We start from the raw sequence: 24278 nt of genomic DNA on the forward strand, positions 1-24278 counted from the left end.
CATATAGATGGCATATGGATGGTATATAGATGGTTTATGGATGGAATATGGACGGCATGTGGATTTTTAAATTTTTTATTTCACCTTTATTTAACCAGGTAAGCTAGTTGAGAACAAGTTCTCATTTACAACTGCGACCTGGCCAAGATAAAGCAAAGCAGTGCGACACAACAACCACAACACAGAGTTACACATGGAATAAATAAGTGTACAGACAATAACACAATAGGAAAAAAAGAAAGTCTATATACAATGTGTGCAAATGGCGTGAGGAGTTAAGGCAATAAATAGGCCATAGTAGCGAAGTAATTACAATTTAACACTGGAGTGATAGATGAGCAGATGAAGATGTGCAAGTTTAAATACTGGTGTGCAAATGAGCAGAAAAGTAAATAAAAACAATATGGGGATGAGGTAGGTAGATTGGGTGGGCTATTTAGATGGGCTATGTACAGCTGCAGCGAACGGTTAGCTGCTCAGATATGTGATGTTTAAAGTTAGTGAAGGAAATAGAAGTCTCCAGCTTCAGCGATTTTTGCAATTTGTTCCAGTCATTGGCAGCAGAGAACTGGAAGGAAAGGCGGCCAAAGGAGGTGTTGGCTTTGGGGATGACCAGTGAGATATACCTGCTGGAGCGCGTGCTATGGGTGGGTGTTGTTATCAAGACCAGTGAGCTGAGATAAGGCGGAGCTTTACCTAGCATAGACTTATAGATGACCGGGAGCCAGTGGGTATGGCGGCGACAAATATGTAGCGAGGGCCAGCCGACTAGAGCATACAGGTCGCAGTGGTGGGTCGCCGAAGTTGAGGATCGGTAGGATAGTCAGTTTTAGAAGGGTAAATGGATGGCATGTGGATGGCATATGGATGCCATGTTGGCAGGTAGCCTAGTGGTTAGCGCGTTGGACTAGTAACGGAAAGGTTGCTAGATCGAATCCCCGAGTTGACAAGGTAAAAATCTGTAATTCTGCCCCTGAACAAGGCAGTTAACCCACTGTTCCAAGGCCGTCATTGTAAATAAGAATTTGTTCTTAACTGACTTGCCCAGTTAAATCAAATCAAAAATCAAATCAAATGTATTTATATAGCCCTTCGTACATCAGCTGATATCTCAAAGTGCTGTACAGAAACAATAAAGATAAAATAAGATAAATAAATATGGAAACATACCAGTTACTTTCCTTTTTTTGATTGATCTATCTTATGTGTGTGTGTGTGTGTGTGTGTGTGTGTGTGTGTGTGGACACAGAATTGTTGTTGTCCAAGGAGTGGGAGACGGGGGAGAGGGTGTGCACAGAAGGGGTGTGATTTGGGACTATACAGGATTTCCTTAGTCCACACGGCAGCTGTCTATTGTTAGGGAAAGACCAGGGTCGCTGGAGTCCAAGAGATCACCCCTGGCCCGGCCTAGGAGGTACTGACGGACTGGCTGGCTACACGACTGCCTTTCAGCTAATGATCTACACTACTACCTTTCAGCTAATGTCCTACACTACTGCCTTTCAGCTAACGTCCTACACTACTGCCTTTCAGCTAACGTCCTACACTACTGCCTTTCAGCTAACGTCCTACACTACTGCCTTTCAGCTAACGTTCTACACTACTGCCTTTCAGCTAATGTCCTACACTACTGCCTTTCAGCTAATGTCCTACACTACTGCCTTTCAGCTAATGTCCTACACTACTGCCTTTCAGCTAATGTCCTACACTACTGCCTTTCAGCTAACGTCCTACACTACTGCCTTTCAGCTAACGTCCTACACTACTGCCTTTCAGCTAACGTCCTACACTACTGCCTTTCAGCTAACGTCCTACACTACTGCCTTTCAGCTAATGTCCTACACTACTGCCTTTCAGCTAATGTCCTACACTACTGCCTTTCAGCTAATGTCCTACACTACTGCCTTTAAGCTAACGTCCTACACTACTGCCTTTCAGCTAACATCCTACACTACTGCCTTTCAGCTAACGTCCTACACTACTGCCTTTCAGCTAATGTCCTACACTACTGCCTTTCAGCTAACGTCCTACACTACTGCCTTTCAGCTAACGTCCTACACTACTGCCTTTCAGCTAACGTCCTACACTACTGCCTTTCAGCTAACGTCCTACACTACTGCCTTTCAGCTAACGTCCTACACTACTGCCTTTCAGCTAATGTCCTAGATGCTGCCACAGTGCAGTACCCAAAAACAGTCACACCACTGACCAGACCACAGGCAAACACAGTTGCATGCAGGACGCTAACATACAGGCTAACTCTGTACAACTTAATGACCTGTATTGGGCTAGCCTTGCACCCTAACTGAGGAAGCCACAATGAATCACTGGCCATGCGTATGCGTGTGTGTGTGTGTGTAAAGGCAAGAGGTTTCAGAGAGGGACCCTTACCTTTACCTGTGCGCACCACCAGCTTCTTGGAGAGGGCCAGCTTCCCATTTAGACAATGGATCGCCCGCTCTGCTTCCTGGAGATTGGAAAAAGAGTACGTGTTTGATCCTCATGAAAATCATAATTTCCCCCATCCGAAACAAGGTCAGTATCATTACATTGTAGTCCTCTTACACAAAACATTATATCATCATTCCTTTTCATAGAGTGATGACAACAGAGACAATAATGCCTGATGATGATGTGTCTGTGTGTGTGTATGAGGCTAATACACATAGAGTTCCTCTGAATAACACCCAGGGGACTGCCTCCCATCACACTAAACAAGAGATCTCCATCTTACCGTTGGTGGAGCCCTATTAAGTTTGAAACAATATTTTCACGGGGAGAGATGGGAAATGGTCGGCTATATCGTGCCTCTTGTCTATGCCGTCTATAGCTTTTGACTAGCCCTAACTTTTCACGTTCGTGAGCTAATCTTTTCTTGGAATTGAAAGATGTGAAATGGTTGGTTTAATGTTGTACCTCTTTGGTGTGTAAGTTAACAAAGCAGTATCCTCGGGGCTGGCCCTCCATTGGTCCAGACTTGTGGAACAGGAAGTCAAACTGTTTCACTTTCCCAAACCTCTCCAGCAGCTTCACCAGGTGGTACCTGTACAGGGAGGGAGGGAGAAAAACACACAAACAATAATGCGGTTAGAGCATTGGGCCAGTAACCAAACGTTTGCTGGTTCCAACCCCCAAGGTGAATTGGGGAGAGAAAAAAAAAGAAAAAAAGAAAAAAAAAAAAGAAAAAAAAAAAAAAAAAAAAAAATCGGTCAATGTGCCCTTGAGCAAGGCACTTAAACCCTAATTGCTCTGTAAGTCGGTCTGGATAAGAGCATCTGCTAAATTACTAAAATGTCCCCCCCAAAAAATATTGTCTCTCAGTTTTGATTTGCTGTTTCAAAGTACTTAGATAAAGTAAGTAACTTTAAAGTACCATTTTGTAATCTCCAAACACATGAATGTCATTCTCAATACAGGCCTATATGCCTTATGAATGTCATTCTCAATACAGGCCTATATGCCCTTATGAATGTCATTCTCAATACAGGCCTATATGCCCTTATGAATGTCATTCTCAATACAGGCCTATATGCCCTTATGAATGTCATTCGCAATACAGGCCTATATGCCCTTATGAATGTCATTCGCAATACAGGCCTATATGCCCTTATGAATGTCATTCGCAATACAGGCCTATATGCCCTTATGAATGTCTACTATCAACTAAGAACATGAGAACATAATTGGTTAATGTTCCTTTGTCACAGACAGTGCTATTCTATTCTTAACATATACATCATCCACCCATGTAACATAACTACAGTATATTAGGCATCCCGGTCAGCTGACCCTGATTAGAATGACAGGTCTCTTAACACCTTTTTAGGCACAGTAAATCTTATATCCACACAATGCAGAGGATACGGCAGCAGGACAATGACAAAATAAAACAGAGGAAGCCTGAATTCCCAACAGACTCTAATTCAAGAAAAACATCCACTAATGCGTGCATTAGGCTAGCTGCCATGCTGCTGTAACCTATAGAATTCGTGGGAAATGTTATGTTATTAGCAATGGGATTCATTCTCACTAACATCCAGGAACCATTAATAATATGAATGGTTAGTGCTATCCCGTTCGGACATCCATAACCTTAACCCCTACCCTTACCATAACCCTAAACTTAACCCTAACCCCTACCCTTACCATAACCCTAACCCCTACCTTTACCATAATCCTCAGCTTAACCCCTACCATAACCCTAACCTTAACCCTTATCTTAAACATTTCAACTTCAATGTGGTAACGTCAGAGTTGGTACATCCCAAGGATCCCAGATAGCAAGAATCAAATATTAATTGTTTAACCATCTGACTGTGAGAAGGTCTAGACTATAGCCTCATTGTGAACATGTTAAGCTAGGAGGAGTCCTCTACAGTGGCACATGCTGTACTAGACCAGCCCGGCCTTGTACGACTCAATAGACTAATTGGATTCATTAGTCATAAACATGGCTACCAATTGTACCAGTGATACAGAGTGCCTCCAGACAGAAGAGTCTCAACATTGTAAGAAGATTACGGCCTACAGTCGCGGCCAAAAGTTTTGAGAATGACACAAATATTAATTTCCAAAGTTTGCTGCTTCAGTGTCTTCAGATATTTTTGTCAGATGTTACTATGGAATACTGAAGTATAATTACAAGCATTTCATAACTGTTAAAGGCTTTTATTGACAATTACATGAAGTTGATCCAAGAGTCAATATTTGCAGTGTTGACCCTTCTTTTTCAAGACCTCTGCAATCCGCCCTGGCATGCTGTCAATTAACTTCTGGGCCACATCCTGACTGATGGCAGCCAATTCTTGCATAATCAATGCTTGGAGTTTGTCAGAATTTGTGGGGTTTGTTTGTCCACCCGCCTCTTGAGGATTGACCACAAGTTCTCAATGGGATTAAGGTCTGGGAAGTTTCCTGGCCATGGACCCAACATATCGATGTTTTGTTCCCCAAGCCACTTAGTTATCACTTTGCCTTATGGCAAGTTGCTCCATCATGCTGGAAAAGGCATTGTTCGTCACCAAACTGTTCCTGGATGGTTGGGAGAAGTTGCTCTCTCATGGCTGTGTTCTTAATCAAAATTGTGAGTGGGTCCGCTCCCTTGGCTGAGAAGCAACCCCACGCATGAATGGTCTCAGGATGTTTGACTGTTGGCATGACACACGACTGATGGTAGCACTCAACTTGTCTTCTCCGGACAAGCTTTTTTCCGGATGCCCCAAACAATCGGAAAATGACTTTACCCCAGTCCTCAGCAGTCCAATCCCTGTACCTTTTGCAGAATTTTCCTGGAGAGAAGTGGCTTCTTTGCTGCCCTTCTTGACACCAGGCCATCCTCCAAAAGTCTTTGCCTCACTGTGCGTGCAGATGCACTCACACCTGCCTGCTGCCATTCCTGAGCAAGCTCTGTACTGGTGGTGCCCCGATCCTGCAGCTGAATTAACTTTAGGAGACGGTCCTGGTGCTTGCTGGACTTTCTTGGGCGCCCTGAAGCCTTCTTCACAACAACTGATCCGCTCTCCTTGAAGTTCTTGATGATCCAATAAATGGTTGATTTAGGTGAAATCTTACTGGCAGCAATATCCTTCCCTCTGAAGCCCTTTTTGTGCAAAGCAATGATGACGGCACGTGTTTTCTTGCAGGTAACCATGGCTGACAGAGGAAGAACAATGATTCCAAGCACCACCCTCCTTTTGAAGCTTCCAGTCTGTTATTCATACTCAATCAGCATGACAGAGTGATCTCCAGCCTTGTCCTTGTCAACACTCACACCTGTGTTAACAAGAGAAACACTGACATGACGTCAGCTGGTCCTATTGTGGCAGGGCTGAAATGCAGTGGAAATGTTTTTTGGGGATTCTGTTCATTTGCATGGCAAAGAGGGACTTTGCAATTAATTGCAATTCATCTGATTACTCTTCATAACATTCTGGAATATATGCAAATTGCCATCGTACAAACTGAGGCAGCAGACTTTGTGAAAATTAATATTCGTGTCATTCTCAACTTTTGTCCACGACTGTACATACATTCTACATAGCCTACACACTGACGTTTAAAGGGATAATCCATACCCCAGAAATAAAAATCATGAAACTGTCAATTTGGCAAAAGCCTATGTTGTATCAGTGGATGAAATAAAACGTAGTGCTGCACTCGCTCTGGGCAAGAGACCAACTGTAAGCTGAACTGGCTCTGGATAAGAGACCAACTGTAAGCTGAACTGGCTCTGGGCAAGAGACCAACTGTAAGCTGAACTGGCTCTGGGCAAGAGACCAACTGTAAGCTGAACTGGCTCTGGGCAAGAGACCAACTGTAAGCTGAACTGGCTCTGGATAAGAGACCAACTGTAAGCTGAACTGGCTCTGGGCAAGAGACCAACTGTAAGCTGAACTGGCTCTGGGCAAGAGACCAACTGTAAGCTGAACTGGCTCTGGGCAAGAGACCAACTGTAAGCTGAACTGGCTCTGGATAAGAGACCAACTGTAAGCTGAACTGGCTCTGGATAAGAGACCAACTGTAAGCTGAACTGGCTCTGGATAAGAGACCAACTGTAAGCTGAACTGGCTCTGGATAAGAGACCAACTGTAAGCTGAACTGGCTCTGGATAAGAGACCAACTGTAAGCTGAACTGGCTCTGGATAAGAGACCAACTGTAAGCTGAACTGGCTCTGGATAAGAGACCAACTGTAAGCTGAACTGGCTCTGGATAAGAGACCAACTGTAAGCTGAACTGGCTCTGGATAAGAGACCAACTGTAAGCTGAACTGGCTCTGGATAAGAGACCAACTGTAAGCTGAACTGGCTCTGGATAAGAGACCAACTGTAAGCTGAACTGGCTCTGGATAAGAGACCAACTGTAAGCTGAACTGGCTCTGGATAAGAGACCAACTGTAAGCTGAACTGGCTCTGGATAAGAGACCAACTGTAAGCTGAACTGGCTCTGGATAAGAGACCAACTGTAAGCTGAACTGGCTCTGGATAAGAGACCAACTGTAAGCTGAACTGGCTCTGGATAAGAGACCAACTGTAAGCTGAACTGGCTCTGGATAAGAGACCAATTGTAAGCTGAACTGGCTCTGGATAAGAGACCAACTGTAAGCTGAACTGGCTCTGGATAAGAGACCAACTGTAAGCTGAACTGGCTCTAGGCAAGAGACCAACTGCAAGCTGAACTGGCTCTGGATAAGAGACCAACTGTAAGCTGAACTGGCTCTAGGCAAGAGACCAACTGCAAGCTGAACTGGCTCTGGGCAAGAGACCAACTGTAAGCTGAACTGGCTCTGGGCAAGAGACCAACTGTAAGCTGAACTGGCTCTGGGCAAGAGACCAACTGTAAGCTGAACTGGCTCTAGGCAAGAGACCAACTGTAAGCTGAACTGGCTCTAGGCAAGAGACCAACTGTAAGCTGAACTGGCTCTAGGCAAGAGACCAACTGTAAGCTGAACTGGCTCTGGGCAAGAGACCAACTGCAAGCTGAACTGGCTCTGGGCAAGAGACCAACTGCAAGCTGAACTGGCTCTGGGCAAGAGACCAACTGCAAGCTGAACTGGCTCTAGGCAAGAGACCAACTGTAAGCTGAACTGGCTCTAGGCAAGAGACCAACTGCAAGCTGAACTGGCTCTGGGCAAGAGACCAACTGCAAGCTGAACTGGCTCTGGGCAAGAGACCAACTGTAAGCTGAACAGGCTCTAGGCAAGAGACCAACTGTAAGCTGAACTGGCTCTAGGCAAGAGACCAACTGCAAGCTGAACTGGCTCTGGGCAAGAGACCAACTGCAAGCTGAACTGGCTCTGGGCAAGAGACCAACTGCAAGCTGAACTGGCTCTGGGCAAGAGACCAACTGCAAGCTGAACTCAGTGGGATAGACTTCTAAATTGATAGTGAAGTTTGTTTACGGCAATTTTACCGCCAACTAGCGACTTCACATGCTGACATTGATATTATTGTGTGTAGCTACGTTTGCTAGCTAGTGAGCTAGCCAGCCCAGAGAGAGAGACATTGTGGGTTGTCAACTTGAGCCTCAACAGATTTCCATAACGATTTTTCTAGCATCCTTGATATAACAAAATGTAATATTTGTAAAAAAATATTTATTTTCACATATTAGTGTTATTTTACATTGTTTAACACTGTTAATCATAGGAAGTAGTGGTTTACAGGGTGGATTATCCCTTTAAGTAGAAGTGATTATGAGAGTTCTCTCAAACATCCCTACAGTAGCCTAGAACAGAGAGAGAAGTTAAGAAAACAGTAAAGGATATACTGTATGTCTAGTCCGAGCTGTAATATAAATGGGGCAGGAGCAGTCTGAGCAAGATGCAGACAATTTCATATGTCCATGTCGACTGTCTGTATCAGTGGGCAGCCTAGCATGCAGTCTGTGCGTAGGAGAGTGTATTTTCTCTGTTGTCCAAGCCAAATATCACTGTCCATGCACGTCATGAGTCTGTGCTGCACGCTACTCATTCACGGGGGTCATTATAACAGCATCTCCAGCGTAGACTGGGCATGACCAGATCATGAATAGAAAGGTTACCTTGTCATACAGTCATAATATAACCTTTATATTCATTATCTCTCATGGAATCCTCACTCTAAAACGGGTAGTCGTTGTGTCATAGTCATTTGTGATGCAAGGGTTGACTCACAAACAGCCCTCGGGGTTATATCAGCTGGGCGGGTGGGTCAGGAAATAGTGTGGATTGAATAAAAATATAGCAATGCCTTGAAAAAAATCCATTAATCTAACATTAATCTATAATTAATGCATCATTAATCCATCATTAATCTGTCATTAATCCATCATTAATCTACCATTCATCTGTCACTCATCTATCATTCATTTATTATTCTTGTGAATGCTACGCTACAGGACTATTTTGCTAGACCAACTGGTAAGTGGTGTCTTCAGTGATATTTTAAACCTCTCCCTGACCGAGTCTGTAATACCTACATGTTTCAAGCAGACCACCACCACACATTGTGCTGAAGAAAGCGAAGGTAACCTACCTAAATAACTACCGCTCTGTAGCACTCACGTCGGTAGCCATGAAGTGCTTTGAAAGGCTGGTCATGGCTCACTTCAACACCATCATCCTGGAAAACCTAGACCCACTCCAATTCGCATACTGCCCCAACAGATCATGCAATCTCAATCGCACTCCACACTTCCCTTTCCCACCTGGACAAAAGGAACACCTATGTGAGAATGGTGTTCATTGACTACAGCTCAGCGTTCAACACCATAGTACCCTCAAAGCTCATCACTAAGCTAAGGACCCTGGGACTAAACACCTTCCTCTGCAACTGGATCCTGGACTTCCTGACAGGCCGCCCCCAGGTGGTAAGGGTAGGTAACAACACATCTGCCACGCTGATCCTCAACATGGGGGTCCCTCAGGGGTGCGTGCTCAGTCCCCTCCTGTACTCTCTGTTGACACACTAATGCGTGGCTAAGCACGACTCCAACATCATCATAAAGTTTGCTGACGCCTGATCACCGACAACGATGAGACAGCCTATAGGGAGGTCAGAAACCTGCCAGTGTGGTGCCAGGACAACAACCTCTCCCTTAATGTGAGCAAGACAAAGGAGCTGATTGTGGACTACAGGAAAAGGAGGGCCGAACACATCTCCATTCACACCGACAGGGCTGTAGTGGAGCGGCTTGAGATTTTCAAGTTCCTTGTTGTCCAAATCTCCAACAAACTATCATGGTCCAAACACACCACGACAGTCGTGAAGAGGACACGACAACACCTTTTCCCCCTAAAATATTTGGCATGGCTCCCCAGATCCTCAAAAAGTTCTACAGCTGCACCATCGAGACCATCCTGACTGGTTGCGTCACCATCTGGTATGGCGGCATCCGACCATAGGGTGCTACAGAGGGTAGTGCGTACGGCCCAGTACATCACTGGGGCCAAGCTTCCTGCCATCCAGGACCTATATACAAGGCGGTGTCAGAGGAAGGCCCAAACAATTGTCAATGACTCCAGTCCCCCAAGTCATAGACTGCTCTCTCTGCTACCGCACGGCAAGTGGTACTGGAATGCCAAGTCTAGGTCCAAAAGGCTCCTTAAAGGCTTCTACCCCCATAAGACTGCTGAACAATTAATCAAATGGCCACCAGACTATTTACATTGACCCCCTCCTTGTTTTTACACTGCTGCTACTCGCTGTTTATTATCTATCACTTTACCCCTACCTACATGTACAAATTACCACGACTAACCTGTACCCCAGCACATTGACTTGGTACCGGTACCCCTATATATAGCCTTGTTATTTTATTGGGTTACTTTTGACTTTATTTAGTAAATATTTTCTTAACTCTATTTCTTGAACTGCATTGTTGGTTAAGGGTTTGTCAGTAAAGAGAAGGGAGGGCCAGAACAGACATTTGGGAAAGAGTTGGTGAAGTGGTAAGAGGATGATAGCAGTGACGGTTATGTTATGTGTGATGATTGTGAGGTGCGATACAAATTCAACAGTCACAATATCGGACTTCAAATAGGCCAATGACAGGTCAAGGGAACTGTAGCCTACTGTTCAGATGGGTAAAATGGAAACTGAAATCTGGACTCTGACTGTAGGTCTATAACCTCTCACATTGCCTTAACATTAACTCCTGCAGAATTAAACATTTCTTGCACTAAAATGATACACCAAATGTAGGCTACATTTTGACTGGGGAACAGGAGTGGAGAAATATTATTTATTTATTTCAGTATCTTGAGAGAATGTGAATGGTCAGTTAGATACCGTCTGTAGAGGTGCTATATTTATCATCATAAACACTGATAGTACTTCAACCACATTAAATATGCATCCAAGCTGAACTGAAATCTAATCAGAAACATGTTGGGTCGTTTACACAGCTTTCTATTTCCGTACAACCGGTCAAACTGATGTCATTTCCATGTTTTGCACTGAATATTTTTTAATTTGAAGTCTTGGCTCCTAGAAAGAAGCAGAGATGACAGGGAAAACTTTACCAATGTCAACTAGATTGAAACATTCATGTCATTATTCTGGTGAATAAAGGTTTATTTAGTCTTCTAGGTCAACATATAATGACAGAAGAGACACTGCATCTACAGTATCTAATTAAACACAAGTTGACTAACAAATAGTCTACCAAAATGTTGGATATTATAAGCAGAAACATATTTAAAACCAGGCAAAAAAAGAATCCTGCACCACCTGTCAAATCGTCCTGCCTTCTCTTAACTAACCTATCACATATATTATTCTGCCCTTGAGTTGCGTTCCCATGCAAAACTAGACAGATAGCTAACAACTAAGTCTTCAATAAAACTCCCAAGGCGTGACTTTTCTTGAATGAATATATTGTAAACGTTTATGTTGTGAAACTGCAAAATACAGAAAAGAATATACTTTAGTATTCAATTCACACCGACAGTAGCTGTACATTATACATTTGAAGTTGCATAAATACAAAGCACGCGCTAAGGTACCATGCATCTGGCATGATGCCAAACCATATACAGTGCCTTGCGAAAGTATTCGGCCCCCTTGAACTTTGCAACCTTCCTTGTTCTTCATGATGCTCTCTGCGCTTTTAACGGAGCTCTGAGCCTATCACAGTGCAGGTGCATTTATACGGAGACTTGATTACACACAGGTGGATTGTATTTATCATCATTAGTCATTTAGGTCAACATTGGATCATTCAGAGATCCTCACTGAACTTCTGGAGAGAGTTTGCTGCACTGAAAGTAAAGGGGCTGAATAATTTTGCACGCCCAATTTTTCAGTTTTTGATTTGTTAAAAAAGTTTGAAATATCCAATAAATGTCATTCCACTTCATGATTGTGTCCCACTTGATGTTGATTCTTCACAAAAAAATACAGTTTTATATCTTTATGTTTGAAGCCTGAAATGTGGCAAAAGGTCGCAAAGTTCAAGGGGGCCGAATACTTTCGCAAGGCACTGTATATACATCCTGCCTTCTCTTAACCAACCTATCACATATATACTATATACATCCTGCCTCCTCTTAACTAACCTATCACATATATACTATATACATCCTGCCTTCTCTTAACTAACCTATCACATATATACTATATACATCCTGCCTTCTCTTAACTAACCTATCACATATATACATCCTGCCTTCTCTTAACTAACCTATCACATATATACTATATACATCCTGCCTTCTCTTAACTAACCTATCACATATATACATCCTGCCTTCTCTTAACTAACCTATCACATATATACTATATACATCCTGCCTTCTCTTAACTAACCTATCACATATATACGTCCTTCCTTCTCTTAACTAACCTATCACATATATACATCCTGCCTTCTCTTAACTACCCTATCACATATATACTATATACATCCTGCCTCCTCTTAACTAACCTATCACATATATACTATATACATCCTGCCTTCTCTTAACTAACCTATCACATATATACTATATACATCCTGCCTTCTCTTAACTAACCTATCACATATATACTATATACATCCTGCCTTCTCTTAACTAACCTATCACATATATACTATATACATCCTGCCTTCTCTTAACTAACCTATCACATATATACTATATACATCCTGCCTTCTCTTAACTAACCTATCACATATATACATCCTGCCTTCTCTTAACTACCCTATCACATATATACATCCTGCCTCCTCTTAACTAACCTATCACATATATACATCCTGCCTTCTCTTAACTAACCTATCACATATATACGTCCTGCCTTCTCTTAACTACCCTATCACATAAATACATCCTGCCTCCTCTTAACTAACCTATCACATATATACTATATACATCCTGCCTTCTCTTAACTAACCTATCACATATATACTATATACATCCTGCCTTCTCTTAACTAACCTATCACATATATACTATATACATCCTGCCTTCTCTTAACTAACCTATCACATATATACATCCTGCCTTCTCTTAACTACCCTATCACATATATACATCCTGCCTTCTCTTAACTAACCTATCACATATATACTATATACATCCTGCCTCCTCTTAACTAACCTATCACATATATACTATATACATCCTGCCTTCTCTTAACTACCCTATCACATATATACTATATACATCCTGCCTTCTCTTAACTAACCTATCACATATATACGTCCTGCCTTCTCTTAACTAACCTATCACATATATACGTCCTGCCTTCTCTTAACTAACCTATCACATATATACGTCCTGCCTTCTCTTAACTAACCTATCACATATATACTATATACATCCTGCCTTCTCTTAACTAACCTATCACATATATACTATATACATCCTGCCTTCTCTTAACTAACCTATCACATATATACATCCTGCCTTCTCTTAACTAACCTATCACATATATACATCCTGCCTTCTCTTAACTAACCTATCACATATATACTATATACATCCTGCCTTCTCTTAACTAACCTATCACATATATACATCCTGCCTTCTCTTAACTAACCTATCACATATATACTATATACGTCCTGCCTCCTCTTAACTACCCTATCACATATATACTATATACATCCTGCCTTCTCTTAACTAACCTATCACATAAATACATCCTGCCTTCTCTTAACTAACCTATCACATATATACATCCTGCCTTCTCTTAACTAACCTATCACATATATACGTCCTTCCTTCTCTTAACTAACCTATCACATATATACTATATACATCCTGCCTTCTCTTAACTAACCTATCACATATATACGTCCTTCCTTCTCTTAACTAACCTATCACATATATACTATATACATCCTGCCTTCTCTTAACTAACCTATCACATATATACGTCCTTCCTTCTCTTAACTAACCTATCACATATATACTATATACATCCTGCCTTCTCTTAACTAACCTATCACATATATACATCCTGCCTTCTCTTAACTAACCTATCACATATATACGTCCTTCCTTCTCTTAACTAACCTATCACATATATACTATATACATCCTGCCTTCTCTTAACTAACCTATCACATATATACTATATACATCCTGCCTTCTCTTAACTAACCTATCACATATATACTATATACATCCTGCCTTCTCTTAACTAACCTATCACATATATACTATATACATCCTGCCTTCTCTTAACTACCCTATCACATATATACTATATACATCCTGCCTCCTCTTAACTAACCTATCACATATATACTATATACATCCTGCCTTCTCTTAACTAACCTATCACATATATACATCCTGCCTTCTCTTAACTACCCTATCACATATATACATCCTGCCTCCTCTTAACTAACCTATCACATATATACTATATACATCCTGCCTTCTCTTAACTAACCTATCACATATATACATCCTGCCTTCTCTTAACTAACCTATCACATATATACATCCTGCCTTCTCTTAACTAACCTATCACATATATACGTCCTGCCTTCTCTTAACTAACCTATCACATATATACTATATACATCCTGCCTCCTCTTAACTAACCTATCACATATATACATCCTGCCTTCTCTTAACTAACCTATCACATATATACGTCCTGCCTTCTCTTAACTAACCTATCACATATATACTATATACATCCTGCCTCCTCTTAACTAACCTATCACATATATACTATATACATCCTGCCTTCTCTTAACTAACCTATCACATATATACTATATACATCCTGCCTTCTCTTAACTAACCTATCACATATATACTATATACATCCTGCCTTCTCTTAACTAACCTATCACATATATACATCCTGCCTTCTCTTAACTAACCTATCACATATATACATCCTGCCTTCTCTTAACTAACCTATCACATATATACTATATACATCCTGCCTTCTCTTAACTAACCTATCACATATATACGTCCTTCCTTCTCTTAACTAACCTATCACATATATACTATATACGTCCTGCCTTCTCTTAACTAACCTATCACATATATACATCCTGCCTTCTCTTAACTAACCTATCACATATATACTATATACATCCTGCCTTCTCTTAACTAACCTATCACATAAATACATCCTGCCTTCTCTTAACTAACCTATCACATATATACATCCTGCCTTCTCTTAACTAACCTATCACATATATACATCCTGCCTTCTCTTAACTAACCTATCACATATATACTATATACATCCTGCCTTCTCTTAACTAACCTATCACATATATACTATATACATCCTGCCTTCTCTTAACTAACCTATCACATATATACTATATACATCCTGCCTTCTCTTAACTAACCTATCACATATATACGTCCTGCCTTCTCTTAACTAACCTATCACATATATACTATATACATCCTGCCTTCTCTTAACTAACCTATCACATATATACTATATACATCCTGCCTTCTCTTAACTAACCTATCACATATATACTATATACATCCTGCCTCCTCTTAACTAACCTATCACATATATACTATATACATCCTGCCTTCTCTTAACTAACCTATCACATATATACTATATACATCCTGCCTTCTCTTAACTAACCTATCACATATATACTATATACATCCTGCCTTCTCTTAACTAACCTATCACATATATACTATATACATCCTGCCTTCTCTTAACTAACCTATCACATATATACATCCTGCCTTCTCTTAACTAACCTATCACATATATACGTCCTGCCTTCTCTTAACTAACCTATCACATATATACATCCTGCCTTCTCTTAACTAACCTATCACATATATACGTCCTGCCTTCTCTTAACTAACCTATCACATATATACTATATACATCCTGCCTCCTCTTAACTAACCTATCACATATATACTATATACATCCTGCCTTCTCTTAACTAACCTATCACATATATACTATATACATCCTGCCTTCTCTTAACTAACCTATCACATATATACTATATACATCCTGCCTTCTCTTAACTAACCTATCACATATATACATCCTGCCTTCTCTTAACTAACCTATCACATATATACATCCTGCCTTCTCTTAACTAACCTATCACATATATACTATATACATCCTGCCTTCTCTTAACTAACCTATCACATAAATACATCCTGCCTTCTCTTAACTAACCTATCACATATATACATCCTGCCTTCTCTTAACTAACCTATCACATATATACATCCTGCCTTCTCTTAACTAACCTATCACATATATACTATATACATCCTGCCTTCTCTTAACTAACCTATCACATATATACGTCCTGCCTTCTCTTAACTAACCTATCACATATATACTATATACATCCTGCCTCCTCTTAACTAACCTATCACATATATACTATATACATCCTGCCTTCTCTTAACTAACCTATCACATATATACTATATACATCCTGCCTTCTCTTAACTAACCTATCACATATATACTATATACGTCCTGCCTCCTCTTAACTAACCTATCACATATATACTATATACATCCTGCCTTCTCTTAACTAACCTATCACATATATACTATATACATCCTGCCTTCTCTTAACTAACCTATCACATATATACGTCCTGCCTTCTCTTAACTAACCTATCACATATATACTATATACATCCTGCCTCCTCTTAACTAACCTATCACATATATACTATATACATCCTGCCTTCTCTTAACTAACCTATCACATATATACTATATACATCCTGCCTTCTCTTAACTAACCTATCACATATATACTATATACATCCTGCCTTCTCTTAACTAACCTATCACATATATACATCCTGCCTTCTCTTAACTACCCTATCACATATATACGTCCTGCCTTCTCTTAACTAACCTATCACATATATACTATATACATCCTGCCTTCTCTTAACTAACCTATCACATATATACGTCCTTCCTTCTCTTAACTAACCTATCACATATATACATCCTGCCTTCTCTTAACTACCCTATCACATATATACTATATACATCCTGCCTCCTCTTAACTAACCTATCACATATATACTATATACATCCTGCCTTCTCTTAACTACCCTATCACATATATACTATATACATCCTGCCTTCTCTTAACTAACCTATCACATATATACTATATACATCCTGCCTTCTCTTAACTAACCTATCACATATATACTATATACATCCTGCCTTCTCTTAACTAACCTATCACATATATACTATATACATCCTGCCTTCTCTTAACTAACCTATCACATATATACATCCTGCCTTCTCTTAACTAACCTATCACATATATACATCCTGCCTTCTCTTAACTACCCTATCACATATATACATCCTGCCTTCTCTTAACTAACCTATCACATATATACATCCTGCCTTCTCTTAACTAACCTATCACATATATACTATATACATCCTGCCTTCTCTTAACTAACCTATCACATATATACATCCTGCCTTCTCTTAACTAACCTATCACATATATACTATATACATCCTGCCTTCTCTTAACTAACCTATCACATATATACTATATACATCCTGCCTTCTCTTAACTAACCTATCACATATATACTATATACATCCTGCCTTCTCTTAACTAACCTATCACATATATACTATATACATCCTGCCTTCTCTTAACTAACCTATCACATATATACTATATACATCCTGCCTTCTCTTAACTAACCTATCACATATATACTATATACATCCTGCCTTCTCTTAACTAACCTATCACATATATACTATATACATCCTGCCTTCTCTTAACTAACCTATCACATATATACTATATACATCCTGCCTTCTCTTAACTAACCTATCACATATATACTATATACATCCTGCCTTCTCTTAACTAACCTATCACATATATACTATATACATCCTGCCTCCTCTTAACTAACCTATCACATATATACATCCTGCCTTCTCTTAACTAACATATCACATATATACATCCTGCCTTCTCTTAACTAACCTATCACATATATACATCCTGCCTTCTCTTAACTAACCTATCACATATATACTATATACATCCTGCCTCCTCTTAACTAACCTATCACATATATACTATATACATCCTGCCTTCTCTTAACTAACCTATCACATATATACTATATACATCCTGCCTTCTCTTAACTAACCTATCACATATATACTATATACATCCTGCCTCCTCTTAACTAACCTATCACATATATACATCCTGCCTTCTCTTAACTAACCTATCACATATATACATCCTGCCTTCTCTTAACTAACCTATCACATATATACTATATACATCCTGCCTTCTCTTAACTAACCTATCACATATATACTATATACATCCTGCCTTCTCTTAACTAACCTATCACATATATACTATATACATCCTGCCTTCTCTTAACTAACCTATCACATATATACATCCTGCCTTCTCTTAACTAACCTATCACATATATACATCCTGCCTTCTCTTAACTAACCTATCACATATATACTATATACATCCTGCCTTCTCTTAACTACCCTATCACATATATACGGGCGATGGCAGATGAGTGCGGTTGTACAAACAGCTGATAGTCATCACAGGTATGTTGGAAGCAAGACATTAAGCCACAGGTAGCCTAACTGCCAAAATAAAGGAAACAACTAACAAGTGTCTTAATAGGGTGTTGGGACACCATGAGCCAGAATAGCTTCTATGCCCCTTGACATAGATTCTACACGTGTCTGGAACTCAATTGGATGGACGCAACAACATTCTTCCACAAGAAATTCCATAATTTGGTGTTTTGTTGATGGAAAACTCTGTCTCAGGTGCTGCTCCAGAATCTCAAATAAGTGTTCAACTGGTGTGAGATGTGGTGACTGTGACGGCCATGGCTTACAGAGTTTTTCTGCTCATCAAACCATTCACTTACCACTTGTGCCCTGTGAACATGTGGGCATAGCCATGGTAGCCAAAACAATGGCCTGCCCAGCATTTTCATACATGGCCCTAATGGGATATTAATTGACTCAGGAGCCACACCTGTGTGGAATACACTTTCAATACACTTTGTATCCCTCATTTACTCAAGTGTTTCCATTATTTTGGCAGGTCCCTGTACATTGGCAGATGTTGAATTCCTCACAGTGCAATAGAGCCTCAGGTCAGGCATTTGCCTAAGTCTAACATTAGCCTAGGTCTAACATCAGGTATTTATTGATCTCAAGCTTAGAACCAAAGTGGGATATGTCACAACATGTTCCTTTTTGAAGACTAATCACTTAGTTTCTTTGATAGTCACAGAGAGACGGCCTGGGAATTATGTTGAGAAGCTAGGGCCAAAGTTACTTTTATAGTTTTTGTCCAGCACCGTTATATTTAATCCTAGAAAGGTATGTAGCCTAGGAGGGGGAGTCCTGGGCTGCATCCCAAATGGTTCACTATATAGTGCACTACCTTTGTCCAGGGACCACTCTGGTCAAAAGTAGTGCACTATATAAGGAATAGGATGCCATTTGGGCCACAGCCCTGCATGTACTAATGTCTTCCCTTGGCCTCCCTGGAGATTTCTCTCCAAGGAGAATTTCTCACTTTCCCAGACTCCACCCTCTGCAGGCTGGAATGGTGGGTCTTCCTGCGACCTGCTCGCACAGATTGAGGAATTGATAGTGGACTGATACACCGGGAAGGACCACGGGAGGGGACACACCACTTCTGGCCTTTAACAAGACCACAATGCACTTCTCCTGGGGGCTATAAAGCGTGCCGGTCGGCAGGAGGAGGAGGTGGTAGGGGGAGGTGGAAGGGAGGAAAGGTTCGCTGAGGGGAAGAGTGATTTCCTTGCTTGAGGGTGCTCTTCTGTGAAAGCATGAAGCTGAGCCAAGCAAGACATCTGTTAAATGTCTAAAGAACAACAAAGGACCCAGCACTTGCAAGTCCTCCACTCTAAGGCCATCTATTTGAGGACTGAGGAGTGAGTCATTAAGGGAGGATCTGAATACTCACTCTCAAACTGGGCACCAGAAAGAAACAGGGGGAAAAGCAAGACAAGGATAGAACGAAACATCCGTTTGATTGGTGAGCCATCCGTTACACTGGTCCAATGTCTGACATGACCCAGAGGTCATGTTTCATGGTTATCTCATGACCCAGAGGTCATGTTTCATGGTTCTCTCATGACCCAGAGGTCATGTTTCATGGTTCTCTCATGTGGACATGAGGTAAAAGAGGCAGTCTTTCCAAGCTGGTCTTTCCTGGTAAAGGGTAAGTTAAAGAGGGCAGTGATGTCTCCCAGCCAGGTCCTTCCTTCCATCTTTTCCGCATCCACAGTGTGGGCATGGCCCTGTGTCCAGTCTGTAGACCCCCCAGTCTAGTACCACAAACAACCTGCAGCTCAGACAGCACATGCTGGATCCATCACTGGTCGTGAATGGGCCCCAATGGAGCATGGACAGACAGGTCAACATGTCAGCGCCTAATCAAGACTGCAGCAGCAGCCCCTCTCATTGTGTGAATGGAGTGGGTGGAGTCGTCTGTGTGTGTGTGAGGGAAACCTGCCTGGGCATGCGGGTCGAGCAGGCGGCTCGGGGTGTTGATGTTGTTGAACGGTCTCTTCATTGTTTCTGTCACCTGTTGACTGACACCATCTGTAAAGACACACTGCTTTAGCTAAGGCAGCCGGTGGCTGGAGACCGCTGCACAACATGTTTCATATAGTATCAGATCTGCTGCTCAACAGCCCAGCTTCCTCTCCAAAAACAAATGACCTTTTTCACAACCCAAAACTAGGTTTTGGAATTTGTTTCATTAGTCCATTGTTGACATAATCCCAAAATATTTTGCTTGTCAGCAATCAAGTTTTCAGCATATGTAACTTTCAAAATACAGAAATCATCCCTGTCTGATGTATTTTGCCTCATATGGGGCGGCAGGGTAGCCTAGTGGTTAGAGCGTTGGACTAGTAACTGGAAGGTTGCAAGTTCAAACCCCCGAGCTGACAAGGTACAAATCTGTCGTTCTGCCCCTGAACAGGCAGTTAACCCACTGTTCCTAGGCCGTCATTGAAAATAAGAATTTGTTCTTAACTGACTTGCCTAGTAAAATAAAGGTAAAATAAAAAAAAATATGATGCAAAATGCATCATCCAGGGATAATTTTTAAAGGTTACATATTTTGAAAACGTGATTGTTGACAAGCAAAACATTGGACAAATGAAAAAAATATAATATAGATTTTGGGTGTAATTTTCCTTTAAGTTGAAAAATGCAGAAGCACAAAGATATTTATGAGCAGGTAACAAGCCGTTTTCTTTATAGTAATGGTGAAACAGTCATGAATCTGAGCTCAGTGTATTCTCCATGGCACTCAGGGGCTGCAGTACAGTGAAGTAATCATTGCAACCATTATGATCTGGGTGCACTGGTGCTCCTAAATTATAATTCCAGGTCGCACAGCAAAACAGTTAGACACATATGCGAGTAAAATGGTCACACTGTAGTGCCCTGTATGCTATCGTGATGCACCTATCTGAGATAGCGGGAGGTAGCACACCTGGATGAAATGCAGCCCATGTCATTCAAAGGTGTGGACAGAATGCAGACTGCGACCTGGGAATGATACTAGTAAAACTAAGATGATCTCCCAACTGAGCTTTTCCACCACTCTTAGTTTCTCCAAAAACAAGGAGAAAAGGGGAAATGTAGCAATCTCTCAGCATTGTGTCCGAGACTCGATCATTTAAGAGATCTGGAGGGCTTGGGAGCATGACTGGTGATGGTGCTGAGGGTTTGACATCATTAAGACCTGGATTCATTCACATGGAAAATAACAAGAGAGAATAAATATTTTTTTGCATAAAGAGAGAAACAGAGGTAGAGAGAGAAACAGAGGGGTAGCAAGAGAAACAGAGGGGTAGCGAGAGACAGAGAGGTAGCGAGAGAAACAGAGAGGTAGAGAGAGAAACAGAGGTAGAGAGAGAAACAGAGAGAGAGAGAAACAGAGAGAGAGAGAAACAGAGAGGTAGCGAGAGAAACAGAGAGGTAGCGAGAGAAACAGAGAGGTAGCGAGAGAAACAGAGAGGTAGCGAGAGAAACAGCGAGGTAGAGAGAGAAACAGAGAGGTAGAGAGAGAAACAGAGGTAGAGAGAGAAACAGAGGTAGAGAGAGAAACAGAGAGGTAGAGAGAGAAACAGAGAGGTAGAGAGAGAAACAGAGAGAGAGAGAGAAACAGAGAGAGAGAACATAGCTTAGCAGCAGTTGTAGGAACCATGTGGTGGTTTTAAAAGAGTTAACATTTCCTGCCAGGTTTCTTAGTGCTACTGTAGCTCCAGAAGCCCTGGGGGAATCTTCCAGTTTGGACTTTCCTTAGAGAAATGAGTGATCAATGGCTCTGAGTCTTTGTCCCAAATGGCACCCTATATTTAACCAGGGCCCACCACAGATCTGGGAGGCAGACTAAGCCCCTACCCATCTCCTTATCACCACCACAATCAATCTCTGGCAGAGAATATACATTAGGGGAAAAAATAAGAAATTACAGCACAGCTTTTTAACTCACATCTCAATTACCTACTTATTTGGGCTCCAGACAGACAGACGGACGGACATATACATATATATATGCCTGTATGCTAATTTTCTGAGGGAGAGCCCTGAAGTGGGTCTTGCTACAACAAACACTGGGTGCATGTGAACTAATGAATCTTACCAATCACCAGCCTGTGGGCATATTCTGTTGTTTTTCTTCTACCAGGCAGCATGCATCTCAAATGGTACCCTATTCCCAATCCAGTGCACTACTTTTGTCTAGAGCACTATGGGAATAGGTTGCCATTGGGGAGGTACACCAGGTTATTTAAAGAAAAACAGAAGGTAGTTTGGAAGGAAACGCCTGTCTAGATACCAGCCCAAGCAAGCTGTACATTTTCCAGGAGCCCACCAGCCAATCCCACCTTGTGCTGCCCCTCCACACACCTCCTCTACCCTGCTCCTGAACAAAAGAGAGCAGCCAGCGAGCTACAGGTTGACAGAGTAAACAGGCCAGATGAGTGAAAAATGATGGCAGCCCCTCAGCAGAACAGGTCGCCATGCCCGAGTGCCTCTCTTTCACACGCCCAACGTCATCTGCTCATTCTCCAGCCCTCACAGACACATAGCTAATCAATCATACAGGCTAGTCACAGCAGCCACTCCACTGGGCTGGGAGGAGTAAGAAGCAAGACCTGCTCCGTCTCAATCAATATTTTCTTGATTCTTCACATCCTCTCTCCTCACCTTTTCAAAAACGCATTGTACAAGGATGTGAGGAGATAGAATGCAAGGACAATGATGTAAATGACAATTAGAAAGACTAATTGAGAGTGAGCCCAGAATTCATGGGCTACAGGGATTCACTCACTCTGTGATTTTGGGATCGATGTTACCGATCCACAGGCGATGGCCCTCATGTGACAAACTTTCTGAAATGATAGAGGCATTCTCCACTGCTGAAGGTGCTTTCTGAAACAATGGTGACATCCTCATTGTAGTTAGTCTCCACTGCACAGGGGGTAGTTTTCTTGCATTCTGAAACTATGGAGACATCCTTGTCCTTCACTGCTGAAGGTGTAAGTTCCTTGTTTTCTGAAATGGTTGAGGGACTCTCCACTGTCTCTACTGCAGAGAGAATAGGTTTCTCGCTTTCTGAAACAATGGACGCACTCTCCACTTCAGGCAGTGTGATGCCTTTGTTTGTAACAATGGGGGAACTCTCCACTGCAGACTCCATGGGTCTCCTAAGAGAGAGAGCACACATTTTAGTAATACACTCACAAAGCCTTTGACAAAATAATGTGACCCAAAACAAGAATAAATACTGATAAATTCCTATGAAAATAAAAATAGCTATCAAGTAGCCTAACCACAAGTTATACATTTTGCTATCATAACCTACTTGTCACTGCATTGTTTAGCCAGAAACATTCGCTAGCAAGCTAGTTGACGTTAGCAATTCAGCTAACTATTATTGGCAAGGGATCGAACTAGATGACTAAAGACAAACTATAAAATACAGTTGTTTGTATGATGTTTATGCTCGCTTTACAATATGGATTTGCCATGAGCCTTTGCCATAGAGCTAACGTGTTTGTATCAGACGTTTAACTTACCCTATTCGGTAGAAACTTTCGCCTGACAGCGAACAGTTCAACTACTCCACGTCTGGTGATTACTGTACATATAGTACGTCAATAGACATCTAAAATTTCGTTAAAATACTTCGGTACACAGTACTCCGGTGAGCTAGCTGCTAGCCGCAAGATTGCAAAACAAAGGCGCCATTTAATGACGTTGTGCAC

The 24278-nt window shown here is 41.3% G+C and overlaps 1 protein-coding gene across 1 annotated transcript; it reads right to left on the reverse strand.

Moving 5' to 3' along the window:
* Positions 1-59: 59 nt before the first annotated feature.
* On the reverse strand, positions 60-24227 carry LOC118937626 (uncharacterized). Its single transcript, XM_036936973.2, is given in 5 exon segments — positions 60-2467; positions 2917-3043; positions 23342-23434; positions 23436-23717; positions 24090-24227. Coding segments are annotated over 4 exon segments (822 nt in total). The 5' UTR covers positions 23711-23717; positions 24090-24227; the 3' UTR covers positions 60-2140.
* Between the last annotated feature and the right edge of the window lie 51 nt (positions 24228-24278).

The sequence above is a fragment of the Oncorhynchus mykiss genome, chromosome 12, assembly GCF_057628025.1.
Source record: "Oncorhynchus mykiss isolate SJ-2025 chromosome 12, ASM5762802v1, whole genome shotgun sequence".
NCBI lineage: Eukaryota > Metazoa > Chordata > Actinopteri > Salmoniformes > Salmonidae > Oncorhynchus > Oncorhynchus mykiss.